Source organism: Netta rufina (genome assembly GCF_964035555.1).
Source record: "Netta rufina genome assembly, chromosome: 3".
In the NCBI taxonomy this organism is placed as follows: domain Eukaryota; kingdom Metazoa; phylum Chordata; class Aves; order Anseriformes; family Anatidae; genus Netta; species Netta rufina.
This window is the reverse complement of record NC_140125.1, coordinates 45,127,064-45,143,576: the sequence shown is the minus strand read 5'-3', so window position 1 is coordinate 45,143,576 and position 16,513 is coordinate 45,127,064. Positions and strand designations below refer to the sequence as shown.

General features: G+C 43.6%; 1 protein-coding gene across 1 annotated transcript in view; it reads right to left on the bottom strand.

The window, feature by feature from the left end:
- Positions 1 to 760: 760 nt before the first annotated feature.
- TRIM67 (tripartite motif containing 67) overlaps positions 761 to 16,513 on the bottom strand; it is a gene marked incomplete at both ends in the record, with an annotated part of 30,174 nt that continues 14,421 nt past the window's right edge. Inside the window, 5 exons of the mRNA XM_084285191.1 lie at positions 761 to 826; positions 1,810 to 1,972; positions 6,969 to 7,272; positions 8,763 to 8,901; positions 11,860 to 12,005. Of these exons, the coding sequence (XP_084141317.1) occupies positions 761 to 826; positions 1,810 to 1,972; positions 6,969 to 7,272; positions 8,763 to 8,901; positions 11,860 to 12,005 (818 nt within the window). The remainder of the gene's footprint in view (positions 827 to 1,809; positions 1,973 to 6,968; positions 7,273 to 8,762; positions 8,902 to 11,859; positions 12,006 to 16,513) is intronic.

Below are 16,513 nucleotides of genomic sequence, written 5' to 3'. Positions count from 1 at the left end.
AAATGTATCAAGAATATTTTTCTCTCTACCTTTCATATCTGAATTGTGCAGGTATCATGGTGCAAGCTCAAAGGAGCACAACTATTATGTGGCAGCATTTGGGAAACGATCTTATTCTTGTTGAAGTGCAAGTTCTGCCACTGAATTCTAGGGGAACACGAGTCACAACTTACTGTACTCTAGAGCCAGAAGGAATAGTTAAGGTCATTTGAGCCCCTGGAAGTAACAGACAAAAGAATCTTGCAGGTGAATTCTTTAACTGAGCACTCAGCTTCCACTTCAGCTGCCAAAACACACACTGTCTTGAATTAAGGATTTCAGGAGGCAAAAGGAATCCACCAAATTCACCAGCTGGTGAATTGTTCCCACAGCCAATGTTCTCCAGTCCTAGTCTTGCCCATTTTTTCAAGCATCCTTAATATCTTTTGAGTACAAATCCAGCCATGGGAGAGAAAATACACTCATTTACCTTTTCACCTTATAAATATGTGTATGCATGTGTGTGCACATGTATGCAATGCAGTATAGATATGTGCAGGTACCCAGTTGTAATCACGTGCCAGTTCTGTGGGTATGCTTGCTATGGCTTGTTAAATCAAAGATGGAGTGGGCGAGCTGTAACCAGTGGAGTACTCAGTGAGCAACACGGTGTACAACATTTTACGTAGGGAAGAGAATGCTTTTTTTCTGACTTACTAAAAGGTGCCAAACCACACTGAGAAAGCTTGCAGATCCAGCAGGGGCTCAGGCAGGAGTTTCATTAGTTGCTGGGCAACTTTGGCTGCTTTACACATTGTGGCACCTCCAGTCCTGTCTGCAGGGTCACCTGTGCAAAGAAGAAGTAACACTGGCCATGAGCTTCCCCCTCACACCTTCTTGGCCATGCTCTGCCTTAACTTGGTCATGGTAAACATAAGCAAGGTACTTAAAGGATGTTGGAAAGCTGCAATTGAAAATGTGTGTTGAAAATAGCAGTCAGGTGCCCAGGCAGGTGCAATTCTGCATTTTGCATCAAATACAATAAAGCTACAAAACCTTAGAAGATTCGGATGTCATCAGTAACTAATGCTGATGTTCATGTAAGGCCACGTGAGGTTTCTTGCTTCAGTCTGAGTATTGTAAATGATGGATATTCCACCCCTGACTGCATTGGTCCTGTCTGACTAAAACCAGCCTCCATCAGTCCTCAGGCTTCTGGCGTTTCCACAGGTAGAGCTGCTGGTTCTCCCTTACGTTACCTCCTGTTTCTAGCCATATGCAGTGGTTTTGAAGTAAAAAACACGTTATATTGAAAGAGGGTTCCTCCAAGAGGAGATCTCTTGGGAACAGAGAGAAATCCCTGAACTTCAGAGTCTTCTTTGTTGAACCAATTCTCTGACCTGTGTTGTCTTTGCTCTACTTACTGCTTTGCTGTTGGCATTTCTGTCTCTTGCCAATGTTAACTATTTCTAAACACAAGATCTATGTGGAATTCGGATACTCGTGCTTTTTAGTCAAACTGGCAGAAGAAGCCTTAACCCTGCTGCTTTCTAAGGGGTTGGGTTGCAGCAGACCAATGTAGGCATTAGGATGCACAGGCACTTTTGCTTGCTTTTACAGGGTTACCCCTCACACCTTTGAGGCAAGACAGAAGGTCAAATCCAGTTTTCAAGAAAGTGTTAGCCTTCTCAGTGAAAGCTGAGAAGGAAAGAGCCAATATCAGTAGTGACTACCCACAAATGACATTACCTGTCACAGCAGAAAGGGCCGGTAGCATATGCCCTTCTTTAGCTGAGCAGGGCAAGTTGTGTTAAACTACAGAAGACCTACCTGGACGTTTCGATTGAGGCTCAGTGCAGGCATGAAGACACCCTCAATGTTTTCAAAAGCTGGAGGTCCTTGCTGCTGCCCATTTATATAGAAGGTCAGGTTGTGCTTGTTCAGATCCAGGAGAACACCAACGGTGGCACCTTTAGAGACTCCTCCTTCAGTCCTAAGGCACAAAGGGACCGCATGGTTGGTTTAGTGAAGGCAGAATGCTACACCGCTGCTGCTCTCTCCAGGACAAGCAGTCTTACTAAGGAAGGGGAGAGTGGAGCAGCACAGAGAAAAGATTAGCCCCACAGCACTTTGGCAATGACCAAACCGCACCTGTACCCAAAACATATGTACCACATTCATCAGAGTTTAAAGGGGATATCTGAAAGAGAAATTGGGTCCATTTATCTTCCAGTTGTAAACTCAGCGCTAAAAATTGTGTCCAAAGCTAACAGAGGCCCTGAGCTGACAAGAGCTGGGCAGGTAAGCAGATCAGTTCAGTGCCGAAGGTGCAGGACAGGAGTCCTGGAGACAGCTCCTGAGAGTGCCCCTACTGTGGTGGAGTGATGCGCACAGAAAATGAACAAGCAGAAAAGCTTCTGTGCTAGGCACTCGTTTTTAATTGCTCTGCCTGCTAACAGCTCGAGACTCACCTCTGCAATCCCTAAGGGGACCCAATTTCCCAGAGGCCAGGGAGCCAGCACAGGTCCAACAGATCCTGGTTTCAGGGAGGAAGGGAAGGTGGGGCTGGTTAAGGATACACGTAGATCTGCGGCTGGCGAGGTGTTCAGCTATAGGGCTGGGAGCTGCTCTAGGCTTTGGGGCACAGCTATTAGTATCGGGGATAATTGGTTGTGTCAGGAGCAGCTGCTGAGAGCTACCATGGTATCAGAGTGTGCCAGGACAGATCCAGCCATTACATGCATGAACGATTTGACGTTAATGCACTTTGATTTGGGGGTTAGTCAAACCCAGTATTACTTTAAAGAGCACTGAGCAAGAAATCTGCTACATATGCAGATTGGCCACAGGCACTGCTACTTCGCTAATGTCATGGGGTGGGGGCTCTGCAATGGATTTACAACCTGACACAATTTGTTCAGGCTAAATCAGATTTCAAGTCATTTGCATCAGGAAAGGAAGCAACTGTCCTTTGTCCCACGAGCTTCCCTCAGGCACACAAAATTCACGGGATAAATGCAATTTTAACATAAAATTTATCCCATAGATAAAACAAATACACTAGGAATATGGTGCAGGGTAACAAATTTTCATCGTGTCCACTAGGTGTCATAAACTGCTTTTCCTTTAGACTAAATGTGGCACACACAATTTCCTCTTAAGGTGTAAGTAGTTTTATCTGTGATAGTAATGGCAACAATATTTTGACATCTCTATTTATAGCTCTTCAAACAACAATGGTACAGCTGAGAATCAGGAGTTGGGCTCTCAGGTGTGTTAGATTTAAAACCGTGCAGTTCTGAGCTCCCTTTAATTTATTTCTGGTATTGTAAGCATTAACAAGTTTGTGTTTGAGCTCTTCTCCAAAACCATAAAGCATATTATTTTCCAACAAAAGTTAAAATGCTTACCTAGCCTCAGTGTCTTAAGATCTAGGTTGTTGTTTTTTAAAAGCACTCAATCATAAAACTCATAGTGAGACTGTGGGAAGTGTCACTACCACGATCTAGAGCTATTTACAAATGGATAATGTTTTTTTTTGTTTTGCTTTTTTTTCCTCTGATGGAGAACAGCTTTGATTGCAGTGCACCAAGTTTTATATCCTGCAGTGTTTCAAAATAGATTTTATGACATCCTTTTAAATGACATTGATTCTCTCGGGGAAACAGAAACGGCAACTTTGCCTATTTCAGATTATTATGCTCTTTCTTATATAATAAACTAATTTGCTTCTTGTGGGCTAATTAGCCACGTGCTACATGGTGACATTGAGTGACTTCTCTGCAGCCCAAGGGGAAAGCCCTGCTGAAGAGAAGCTGCTGCCTGCAGCACATGACCCAGCTGAGGGCTGCCCGGGACAAGGGGAGCAAGACATGGGGCTCTCCCTGGCTTTCTTGCCCCAAATTTTGCAGCACTTAAGCAGGCCAGCTGCCTCGTTACTGAGCATCCACCTCCCCACAGGGAGCAGCAGGCTCTGGCAGGATGAAGCCATGGCTTCTGAGGCTGAACAGCTCCTCCTGGGCATCCCAGGATGTCTTTGGGAACTTATTTTGAGAGACCCAGTGCTTTTGGGAGTATTGTCACGGTCACCTCCTTTAGGAGGAAAGATGGGACAGCTAAAGTTTCATGAGCAAACTTGTGCAGAACACAGTCACTCTTCCACACATCATCAAGACTGGATATTTTACTGGATATTTATTCTAATAAATGTCTTAGTTGTAATACAAAAGCCTGCTAGCTCAAGCAACTTAAACTGATGCTCCTTCCTGGTACACTTCTGTGCCAGCACGTCCAAGAGCTGACACTTTAATGTCTTTTTAAACTACTTAATGGTAGTTATCCTACAGCCTCCTGATAGTCTGCAGGCCAAGTGAAAGGAAAAGGCAGCTACCTGGTACAGTAGTACTTCTGCAATGATGATCCATTTTTGAAAACATGCACCACTTTCATTATTCCCAGTAAATCCCAACTCTCACACACCTTTTCCCACAGTCCTGCAAATATTTACCTCTGTGCACAGCGCTGAGTACTGACTGCCAGTCTTATGTGTAGGGCTGGAAGGTCTGAGTGCAGACACGGGAACTGGGCTACCCTGAAAAATGCCACTGTCTGCTGCAGTGGGATCTGACGTTCTCAGAATGCTTTCAGCAGCAGTGTGGACAATTTGCAAAACAGGACTGAATGAATTGGCTTGAGGAATTAAGAATAGCAGTAAGTTTCGTTGTTATTGAAAAATAAACCTTAACTTATGAACACTGTTTAATACACTGAAGAATTAACTCCACATTAACAGTGTTTTTTCATTGACTTTAGAGTAACTTCACAACTTTGCCATGTCCATTGTCAAGGCCAGTATTCTTCAATCAATTGTAGTATTTCTGTGTGATGAGAACCTGTTCTTGAGACCTTTGAAGTTAGTGCAGAGACTCTCCTTAAGCAGGGGGCTTAAAGATTAACTGTCCAGATTTTTGACGTCCCCCTGTTTTTCAGCATAAAATATTTCAGTGTGATTTCCATCTCTTTCATTGCAATGAGTGGTGATGCCTCTAAGCAATGGGCACACAACATCTCTGCTGTGAACTGATTATTTCCAGGAACAACAAGGCTGAAAGGTACCTGTCAGAGGTATATCCCTGCCCTGAAGTATCAAACTGGTGTCTGCATAACCTGTTCTCAAAGGTCTCTATTTTTTATAGCATTAGGTTCATCTGTTCGTGCCCTTTCCTCTAGCACGACAGAGGTTGAGCCCAGCCTGGCTGTTTTTAAGGATGCAGACAGATCCTGTTGTGCTTGCTGTGAGCAAAAAGAACAGAAAAGTGCTCTAAACTTGTCAGGTCCCATGCCTCGGTCTTTCAAGCTCCACCCCAGCTTATCCTTGAAGCTAGTCATTTATTTATAGTCCTAATTTAGTCTCATGAAGATTTGGATGGATGAAATGATTACTAGGATATCTCCTCCAACATAATAACATCTGAGAGGCTAAAAGCTGGCAATAAATTTTCTTTGGACTGACATTGTGCTATCATGCACTTGTCTCCAGTGGGGAAAAATGACAAGGCAGCAACAATTGTTTCCACAAGACTACCACAGCTAATGAGTTAAAAACCTGACCTACTTGACTGTCACGGTTAAAAATATAATGCCTAGACCTAATTTCATTGAAGCGCATGTGATTTCATGAGACTACATGCCCTTCGTCAGTGTATTTCACTCGAAAGAATATTCTACTGGACTGCCCATTCCTTGGATGTGCCTGCCAAACCTCTGTGTTTTACCTAGTAAAAAGAGGGAAGCTCTCATCAACACAAAGTACTTTGTTCTCCTGTTTAAGCAGGATGATTGGAAACCCAAAGTGTTTCCATTGCTTTTGCTTCCCAGAAGGAAAGCTTTTGCTTTGCTCTTGTGTTGCTTGCGGGAAGAAGCATGCCTAGGACCAAATCCATAAAATAGGTTTCTGGGACAGCAGCACACAGAACGTTTGCCAGTTTTTTCCAGAAAACATAAGCTGTTTCACAGAGCATTAAAATTTACCCAGCTTAACATTACTTCCAGCCTAAATCAAATCAAGATATTAAAGGGACAGAGAACCTTTTGATATATTTATTATTCTGATGTTATTTTATGCTGCATTTACTTATGACATGACCTAAGTCATGTCCTAAAAAGACCTTTCATTGGCCTTTGGAGCCGATGAAAATATTCATATTTACTTTAGATAGCTTTGGGTCCAGCTACAAGGTTCTTCCACCTGTATGTAATGAACTAAAAAATCAAACTGCTTCAAACAAAAATTACCATCAATTGCAGTATATGTACTCAAAATACAAGTATGTTTTAGAGTTTGAATGACTACTCAACAGGAGACATTATTATCAGCTTAGGATGCCATGAAAGTTGGCAGAAATTTCCCTCTAAGGAGATAATACAAGCATTTTTAGTGTTTTAAAAATGACTGCAAACCTTTCTTTTAATCATTTGATATAACTGAAACAACATCTGATCTAGTAAGTATGGAAAACCTGCTGAGACAGGCAGTAGGAAACTAAATCAAAATTGATTCCCACTCTGACACACACCTGCTGTATATCCTCAGCCAGACTTTGTACATCAGTCTCCCATCATGGTAGAGTAGGTATACAAATACAGTGTTTTCCAAATATACAAGGCATTTAGAGTGTGTGGCACTCCTATCTACTGACATTGTGGGTAGGACATGAAATCATGGCTTTAATCGCAGCAGGGGAGATTTAGGCTAGATCTCAGGAAAAAGCTGCTAATGGAAAGGATAACATACACCAACAGATTGCCTGGGGATGAGATGCCATCTCTGTCACCGGTGACTTTTAAGAACAGGTGAGGCAGACTTCTGTCAGGAATAAAATAACTATTTGGCAGGGAGGTGGCCTACAGCTTGTTGAGATCTCATCCTCTGATGACAAGGATAAAAAAAAAACAACCGATAAGGAGAAAATTGTGCAGATGGTGCTTACCGGTTTGTGTGGGAGTTGCAGTGCATGAACCAGCTGCGGTTGTTGTCAACGTACATGGCCCAAGCCTTGTCGTCCTTGCCCAGCATCATGTCCTTGACCACGTTAATCCTGGCGATGCCAAAGGCTGGATCGGGATGGTTGTCGTAGCGGTCCACGTGCAGTTCCCAGTAATGCACGCCCTTGGAGAAGGCGGCTGTGCCCAGAACAACCCGGTCATCGTAGCTGCTGCAGGTGGCAGTCTGGTTGTCGTTTGACAGCACGATGTCCCTGTGAGCTGAGGAGGGGTCGAAGGTGAACCACGCCACTGTGCAGGGGAAAAGGAGATGCAGGTTTGTGACAGAATTGGCTGTACACACCGATCGGATGCTCTACTTCCACTAGGAGAACGAGGATCGGCCTTCCTAAAGACCCCGCCGCACTCTCAAGTAACAAGGACGATCTTTCCTCATTATCCTAGAGGTTACACAGGACTGCTTTGCACTGAGACCCAGCTCAGGGTGACTGCTGGTGACTGAGTGAGAAAGAAAAGAGTGCTTCATGCAATCTGCATAACCCAGGAAGACCTGAAAGGCATTTTTCAGTTCAGGCAGCTGAAAGGTGCTATGGAAGTGTAAATTACTCGTGTGCCTTATATCATCTGCGTCTCTGAATGGAGGCTTCTAAGGGCAGTGATCTGCTGTTCTCATACAGTAACTAGAAAATCATAGAGGAAACAAAGTCTTCTTCGTAATGCAGAAAATGCTCACAAGTGTGAATTGGTTCAGGATTGTCTCTAATAAAAACAGAGTTCCTCTGTGTCCATGCTGGTAAGGGCTGATTTCACCAGTTTATCAAAGAAGGGAAGAAAAAAATAGAGAAAAAGCTCTTAAAGTATTAATAATTTACACTGGCCTATTTTGGCAACACAGCATGAAAGTTGAAGTGAGGACAGCACATACTTCTCAATTCATTACAATATCATTACTGAAGATGAACTTCTTGTAATGCCTCTGTGGATGTCAAGTGTAATTACAGAAGAACAAGCACAAATTCCCATCTCTGTCTTATCAAACCTTGCTCTGAAATTGAAGCAGTAGTGAGGAAAAACACAGATTCCAAAGATAAATGTAAAAGTGGAGACAGCATGGCATACAAAATATCCAGTGTGTTGCATAACTGCCTCTGTATGCTACAACAAATAAAGACCCTAATTGGACATCCAACTTCCATAACCAAACAAAACCGCAGATTTGAAACCTGAAGTGTTACTGACAATGGAAAATCCCCCAAAAGCATAAAGAAATGGCCTGCTTGAATTTTATCATTAGTGAAGTTAGGACTGGGTTGTTCCCCCCCCCGAGATAGCAGGCTGTTTTCCACCCAAGTGCACTGCAGCAGCCATCAGAATACACCGACAGCTGCGTGTGGTTTTTGGCACTGTCTTCTGCATGTACACTCAGCAGCATCGGTCACCTGCATGTGGGTTATGTGGGTTAGCTTCAAACAGCACTGGAAAAGCATGCACACAGAAAGGTGCATGCAGCTTGTTGGAAATGCTGTGCATGTTTAGTTCACATGCAGAGGGGATGGCAGGGACAGCAGTGGCACAGCCCTGCATTACTGATTTGCTTTCTTCAGCCCTGACCTGGAGGTGCACGCCTGGAGGGCAGCTCAGTCCCTGGCCTCCCCACTGAGATGATCCAAAATCTCCGTGCCAGCAAGCCCCACATGTATCAGTGGATATAATGGGATGCAAGTGTCCTAACACTGAGGGCTGCAGCTTTTACTCTAGAAACTGGCGAAAAACAAACTCACCATCAGACGTCTGTAAGATAACTGTCTTGCTGTAAGGACCAACACCTGATGAATTAAAAGCTTTGACTCTTGCATTATAGGTGCTGTTGAAATGAAGGCCATCAATAGTGCAGAGAGTCTCCTTGCCAACATATACTTCCTAAGCACACCAAAAACAAACAAAAAAAAGAGAAAGAGGGACACAGTTTAACTGTTTCAGTGTCTCATGATCACGTTAAGACTTCTAAACAGAAATCACAAGTAAACAAATTCTTGTGGCTTTAGTGAATGCAGAGTTTAGGCTGTTACAACATGGATAGCTACAGAAGTGAAGACACCAAGTAAGGTCAGCACTGGAGACACTAAGGTGAAGGTAAAAAGGGAACACAGATTTTACTTTTTATCCTCTTTTCCTAAACACCTATTCAAAAACACTATTTTGGGCAGTAGTCCTAGAATCTCAACCACCATGGCCATTATCTTTATATAGGACCATAAAAAGGGGGAAAGGAGGAATAAAAAACAAGTAAGCACAGTTTAATTCTGTTGGAAAGGTTGTCTCCTGCCTGCATTAATACATAATTTTGAAACCCGCTAAGACAGAGACAGAAGAATCCAGTCTCCTGAAGATTAGGATCACATGCATCACCTGATGAAACAGCAACTAGACAGCAGAGACATAATAAAAGTCTGCAAAGGTTTATTAAAGAGCAAGCACTTGCATAAGGCAAAATATTTCAGGAGGAGGAAAAGCTAGGCAAAATAACAGGATCAGTCAGATGATAGTTTGTGATGAACTGAAAGAAGCCTAGAAACCTCATGTTTATTGGCAAACTGAATACAGCAATAGGAAATGATAGAAAAGGAAATAATCCTGTTCGGCAGCAGGCTGAAAGCCACAGTTCCCAAGCTTTCTCTCCTCTGATTTCTCTTATTTTGTGAAATCCACAGATCTGTGGTAGCAAAGGCTGTAAACAGCTTAAGGCTGTGAGTAAGCAGAGCACTCAGCCCCCAGACACAAGACACTTAAGACATACTTAAGACACTTAAGTATACGCCTAGAAGCAGTCCTGATGATTAAAGCTCTTTGATAGGAACCTGAAGTGAATGGAGTATGTGATGAATAAGAAAGGGATTACTTAAGTACATGGCAGGGTTTGTGTTTGTCCACCTTGCTTATTGTGGTGGCTGCCACAATAACAAAATCTCTTGAGTCCTGAGCTAGCCTCTGAACTTTCATGGAGAGAAAGAGTTTCAACAGAACTGTTTTTCATCTCTGTATTATAAAATATGCTGCCTGTGCAAAACATTGTATTTGTAGGACAACTCTCACATTTTCCAATCCATCTATTTTTACAGTTGTTTCACCATAACCACTGCTTGTGTTTATTCAGACTGATGCTCTCCACTACAAAGGGAAAAAAGAAACATTCTTAAAAATCTACTCATCAAGAATTGATGAAGCGCAGTCAGTATCACTGCTCTCAGATATGTAATCCTTCAGGAAAATGGTCAGCAAACTCTTATTGAAATGGGATTTCTGAGAAGCCTGCATTTTACCTTTCCGTGGGTAAAACAGGATGTTCCTACCCCAGCAAACAAAGTGTTTCACTTAAAAACCATGACCTTTGAGCTTTAGGGATTGAGATTGTATTGTATCCTTTCAATCCAAAATCCTGACACGGCAGCACTGGCAGTCCTAAAGCCTTTGCCAGTTATAAAACGCCACAGGCAAATGGACCAAGGCTCATTCACACCTTGGATATGCACACCCTGAAATCTTGTCTATTCACAACTATTTCTTTAGTTGTAAATAACACTTGAAATGGTTTATCCAAGACACTGGAATGTGTCGCACCTCATCCACTGCACACGGATGGATACCACTCTCACCTACTAACATTAACTCTGTCAGCAGCTTCTGGCCAGTCATTCTCAAAGGTACCTTTTCACAAATGATACTTGGACCAAGGAATTGAGGAGAAGTTCTAGAAACACTGTGCCCTCTCCAAAACACCCTGCCAACATTGCTGTTTTTTCTAATGAGGGGCATCCAAACCAGGTGCCTTTGCTGGCTGTGGTGTAGTGGTTTGGTACGGGGAGGCAGTTCCTTAGGTGGGCCAGCTCCAGGCTATTTAACTAGCTTTACTAACCTTCAGGTTTCTGGTGGGAAGCCAGTTTACAGCTCCCAAAGAAATCTCATCGCATGTTTTAGGCACAATTTCCCACTTGTGAAGACAGCAGATGTGCTCCGTAGTAATGATTTCAAGGCACTAGGCCCTGGGGAACACATCAGCCTAGCCTGGTCCTGAAGTCACAGAAGTACGAACAGTAGCAGCAATCCTGTCCATGGTAGGCAGACCACTGCTTCCAGCATGACGTGGCTGGCAGAAAGATGGTTGAATTACTTCTGCGGTTCATTTATTCAGATGTGGAAGGAGGGGACAAGAGTATCCTGCATCTACAGGCATGAGTGAGCAGTTGTGGAATCACCCTGGAGGTCTGGGAGGATGGCACTCAGGATGTCCTCCCGTACTTACTGAGGCCACTGCAGCGTGACTGAGGAACACTTCCCCTAGCCTCATATCATCCACTCTCGGAGAAAAATATTAGAAATCCTGTATTGTCATGCAGGATCCTATTTTAAATCTGAACACTAGGGGGAAAAAAAATGCATTTCTGGACCAAGAATTTCATCTATTGGAAGGGGAAACAATATGGACAGACGAGAGTAGGAGCTTCAAAGAAATCCTTGCTCCGTGGCATGAAGCACTTCCAGCCCCTGTAGGCTGGTGTGGGATTTTCTGTGGGGGTGTTCTCCAGGGAGGACACACAGCAGATACACTAGTGACTTGAAATTCCACCTTTCACCTCAGCAAGGCCTCTTTGACAGCTGCCCAGGAAGAGCTTCAATCAAATTCCTACCCAAGCTGGGGCTCCTTCTAAGGAGTAGAAACCACATCCAGAGCTTTCTACATCCATGCAATGAAAGCCAGGGATGCTTTGACAAACCAAACCTTCCCTACTCCCTCTCCCCACCCTCAGACAGACACAAATTCATATCCTGAGGAAACTTATGTACAAAGAAACACAAATAAATGCTGAATGAAATTCTCACTCGGAATTGGCCACCATCTCCATCATCAAGTTCCAAGATATAACCCTCCACCGGGTTGTGGCTCAAAGGTGGCATCCTCCAGGCCAATGTCACACTGTTGTTTCTGGTGCAACACTTCTCCAGCTGCAGTAATGGGACGGGTGGCACTGTAACAGGAACTGAGTACAGATTAGTGCAGCTCTGCCCTACCCCCTCAGTCTGTGTTGGGAGCAGGACCACAACCACTTGCTTCCCTCCCCTCCTGGGGAGTGAATGGTAGGGGGGGATCAGAAGGATGTGGGTTGGAAGGGACCTTTAAAGATCATCCAGTCCAACCCCCGAAGATGGCCCTCAAAACAAAATGATATAATGAAATGTTTTTACTTGGCTAGGCAAACCATTTGGCAGAAATATGTAAATTAAAACGTATTTGGAAACTGTTCCAATTGCAACGTTTATCTAAATCCCTCAGCTCAGGTAGCCAAAGGAGCTTCTGCGTCACAGGAGACTGCTTGTGGCTCTGTCCTTTTGGAAATTAGAGCTGTGAAGTTATCTGCAGACACGCTTTTTTACTGACTTGCCCAGGAAAAAAACACACCAAGACGCTGTTGACCAGAGCAGCATCTTAAAAATAAAAGTAAACAGAGTACAACATTCAGCCCTGTCTCTGGGAAGAGGCCTCCACCACACCTTCTGGAAGAGGCCTCCACCACACCTTCTCTACCACGCACACCTGAACTCTCACTGTTCGCCCTTTGCTGGAAATTATTAAGTGAAATTTCAGTCTCCTGGAGAGATCTGGCACATGTCTTGTGCACGACTGAAATTACACAGGATAAGTGGGATATACGTGACGCACAGGCCCTGCCTCGTCTTCTGCCCAAGGCTTAATTTCAGCGCTAGGATCATTTCTGCAGAGCTCCACGGCGTCTTGCAGGGAGCTGAGTGCTCTGAGCATTCATTGACTGAGCTCTTAACAATGTCAATTTGCTTTTCTTTTATGTACTCCACTTTGAGCCTCTAGTTTATTTTCCTCCTCCTGCCTGTGAGAGAGCTAAGCCCTTGAGCTGTTCCTTTCGTCCTATTTAACCTCTCAGCATAAAAAGGACTGCTCATGTTTCGTGCAGCAAACTGTCTGTGGGAAAACAGGGGGAAAATGCTCCCTACTGTGTCAGGAGGCTAAGGCTTCACCCCCACGTTGGAAGGGACAAAAGTCAACACCCTACCCCAGCAGAATGAGTGTGGCCTGTAACAAAGGAGCTCAATAAACTAGCTCTTGAAGGATTTTCTGAAAACAGAACACAATAGAAACCTTTGCTGCTTTTCCTTGATATTTAAGGATGATTCAGAGGGTATCATATATAAAGACCTACTTGTTTTTTTCCACACAAAAAGTTCAGACTTTTCTCTAGAAGGCACTGTGTCTGGAAAAGTAACAGAAATATGGCATTACAGGAGCCAAAAAAATGACAGCAAGGAATTCAGAGGTAAAGCGAATTTTAAACAAACCATTTTTAGTTTAGGGTTTTGTTTGTGTTTGTTAGCATGTGTATTTTCAGTGATTGATGAACCTGGGAGAAGACAGGGCTGCATCAGCCACCACTCCCACTCCTGCCACTCTGGCTACCCTGTTAACTCTCTCAGGAAGCGTTTGCTGGGTCCCCCCTACTTCTGAGACTCCCTCTGGCAAAACTACATGAAAACCTCATTCAGAAAGCTTACTAAGTGCAAACTAGGCAGCACTCCCACACTCCTCAACAAACTGCCCAAATCCCTGTGCTGCACAGTGGCCCAGGACAGGATAAGAAGCTCCCCCCAGGCAGGTGTCCAGCTTTGCTGGATTACGCCTGCTGCACTCGCCCTCCTGGAGCAGCTGGACACAGATGGTCGGAGATTTATCTTGACCTCGGACTCCCTTTGGGAGGAAAGAGGGTGAACTCTTGCTGTAAAAGTCATAGGAAAGTACAGAGGGAGTTGAATAAGTGGGACACGGGGATGCACTTCATAGTGAAGAGCCATGGGACAGCGCTAGGAAAAGACAAATATAGGCTGTCAGGAAAAAAAAGAAGTTTCAGATGTTAAATAACAGTGCTGTCCCACTTCTTGTTCAACTTAAAAGTCCTCTAGAGAGTTTTTGAAGGAAAGGAATGAAAATATAAAGGGAGAAGTGATGCTGCATTGGCACAGCAAGACCTATTAATGAGCTTGAATAATGTCCTGCTATTGTAGAAGTGCAACACGCAGGTCATGCTTAGCTAAGAAATGTGATACTGATGCCTAACGTCAACTCAGCAGTTTCAGAAACACATTAGTCAATGCATCTCACAGTTGATCTTCTCTTAGGGTAGAGTAAGGCTGTTCTAAGATTTTGCTTGTTATTTGTCATCATGTGGATATGAATGACTGTTCAGAGGTGGTACAGAAAATTGGCAGGTAGCTACATTCTTTCCTGTTTTGAACCTGGTCTACATCTTACAACAAACCAAGACTGCATGGCAATTCCAGCTGTTTGCACTAAGCAAACCTCAAACACATTATTTGCCTGTGTCCATAGCTTGAACTGAGAAAATGCATTGTACACAATGAGCTAGTCATTGAAGAAGACAGGAATTTCATGCCAAGGCACTCAGAAAAAGCAATAAAAAGAAGAAAACACAGACAGAGGAAGGAGATTTAGGAAACCCCAGCACACCAGCAAATACTAGAGCTGTGCATGTATCTCAGCAGGTCAGCTAGACAGGGGACTGCAGGACCCTTACCAAAGAACAGTCAGTGAGACACTTCAGTCAATACGACTGCTTAAGCATCGCTTCTGCTTCTATCACATTTCTGCTCCCTGCACATTTAATTTGGTACTGAATTGCTTTTTTCTTTCCGTAAAAAGAAAAGAAAACAATACTCCCTGATCTTTATTCACTGAGATTGGCCTTAGATATAGGCTTACACAGAATCCACCAGTAAGGTACATGAACAAGTCATCAGAGCAAATCTAATGTGATTTGTTCTCATTTTCATTCTTCTTTGTCTAACACAGTGAATCAATGTTTACTTACAAGCAAGCTTTCACTCTAAATGACCCATGCAAGCTCACTGAGGTTGAATGAGGCCAGAGTTTGAAAAAAAAATTAGAAATTCAGTCATGCATTAAGCATCGATAACAATATTACAGACCTTACATCGCAATGCATTTGCAAAGAAACAGCACGCAGCTGGAAAAGCTACATTGGCCCTGTTCTCGGAGGCCCCCCCAAAATCCCTTTACAGACAGTCTCTGATGTCTTTAGTGTATCTACTCTTGTCAGATTGATCCATACGGTAAGTCAGTAACACTCCCCTCAACACCAAACATTTGGCAAAGATCGATGACTCGGTGTGCTGGGGCAGGTGAGATTCAAGAAAGAAGAGCAGATGTGAAGAGACAGATTTTTTTGTGTGTGGAATTGGCGACTCAGAAGTATACAAGTCCTGAGGGTGATTTTGCTACAAATAGCAAAACACAACCAACAACAGCTCCCTCTCAGTCTGCAAAGTGATAATCCTCGTGGGTCTGGGTGTTCACTACTGAAAGGCTGGGTTGTTTACTCTGTAGTATCTGTATCTTGAGATGCAAGACCACTACGCATGAGAAGATGATGCAAAGCTGGCTGATGTCCGTAGAGGTAACTATGTCCACAATGACGTCCATAGAGGCAAATTTCAGAAACAAAAATGTCAATGTGTCAGATAGTGAGCAGCTCAAATACAAATAGATTTGTAGTCAGTCATAAACTGAAAAATATACTGCATATACTTAACTATGCTCAGTACCTACAAATGTTGGCTCAGGACCAGTTGGTGGCACACGTTGCTTGGGCACACATCAGAGCCATGGGGAATAACGCAGTCCCGTATGCATCTGCAGTAACGGGGACCAGGATAAATGGCATTTCCACCCCTGTTTGCACCATTTCTACAGCCAGGCCAGGTCTCAACATGCACCAGCCATCTGTACTGACCAACCCAACGAGATTTGCAGCTTGATCAAAGCCAAGACAGCCCAAGGAAAAGCTCTTCCCAAGGACTAACTATCACAGTGCTGCTGGGGAGCAGTGCCCAAGCTGGTCTTTAAGCTCTCCACAGGCTTAAGCAGAAGCAGTCCTGCCCTGTCCTCTGCATCTCAGGCTACGTCTTGCTCAGTGCCAGAGCTTAACAGTGATAGTACTTTAAATGGGTTTGTCAACTGACAGTACTATCTCTCATAAAGCTCCAGTGAATCTGGCTCAATTAGTCTCTAAGTCCTCACACTTAAAGCCAGATGAACATCCACAAGCCAAATACCTAAGCTGCTCTCACCTCAAGTGACCTGTGGCTAATGAGCAATCTAAGTGGATAGTTTAGCTAAATTCTTTAAATGTTAGGGATGGAGATTGGTGGAAGATTAGTACTAAATATATTTAATAATAAATATGGCCAGCATTAAATATAAACTGATTTAAACAGATAAATGCAAGAATATTTGGAGAAGCTTTATCAGCAATACTCTTTCTCTCTTGACTGCTTTACAGCTCTAAGCATTTCAGGAGCAGTTTGCAGATGTTTTTTCAGTAACTTCTTTAACACAGCCTGTTCCTGTCAAGATGTAAGCCATTCCTGGTGAGCAGACTTTGGCCTTTAACCGTTTACCCATTCTTGCTCC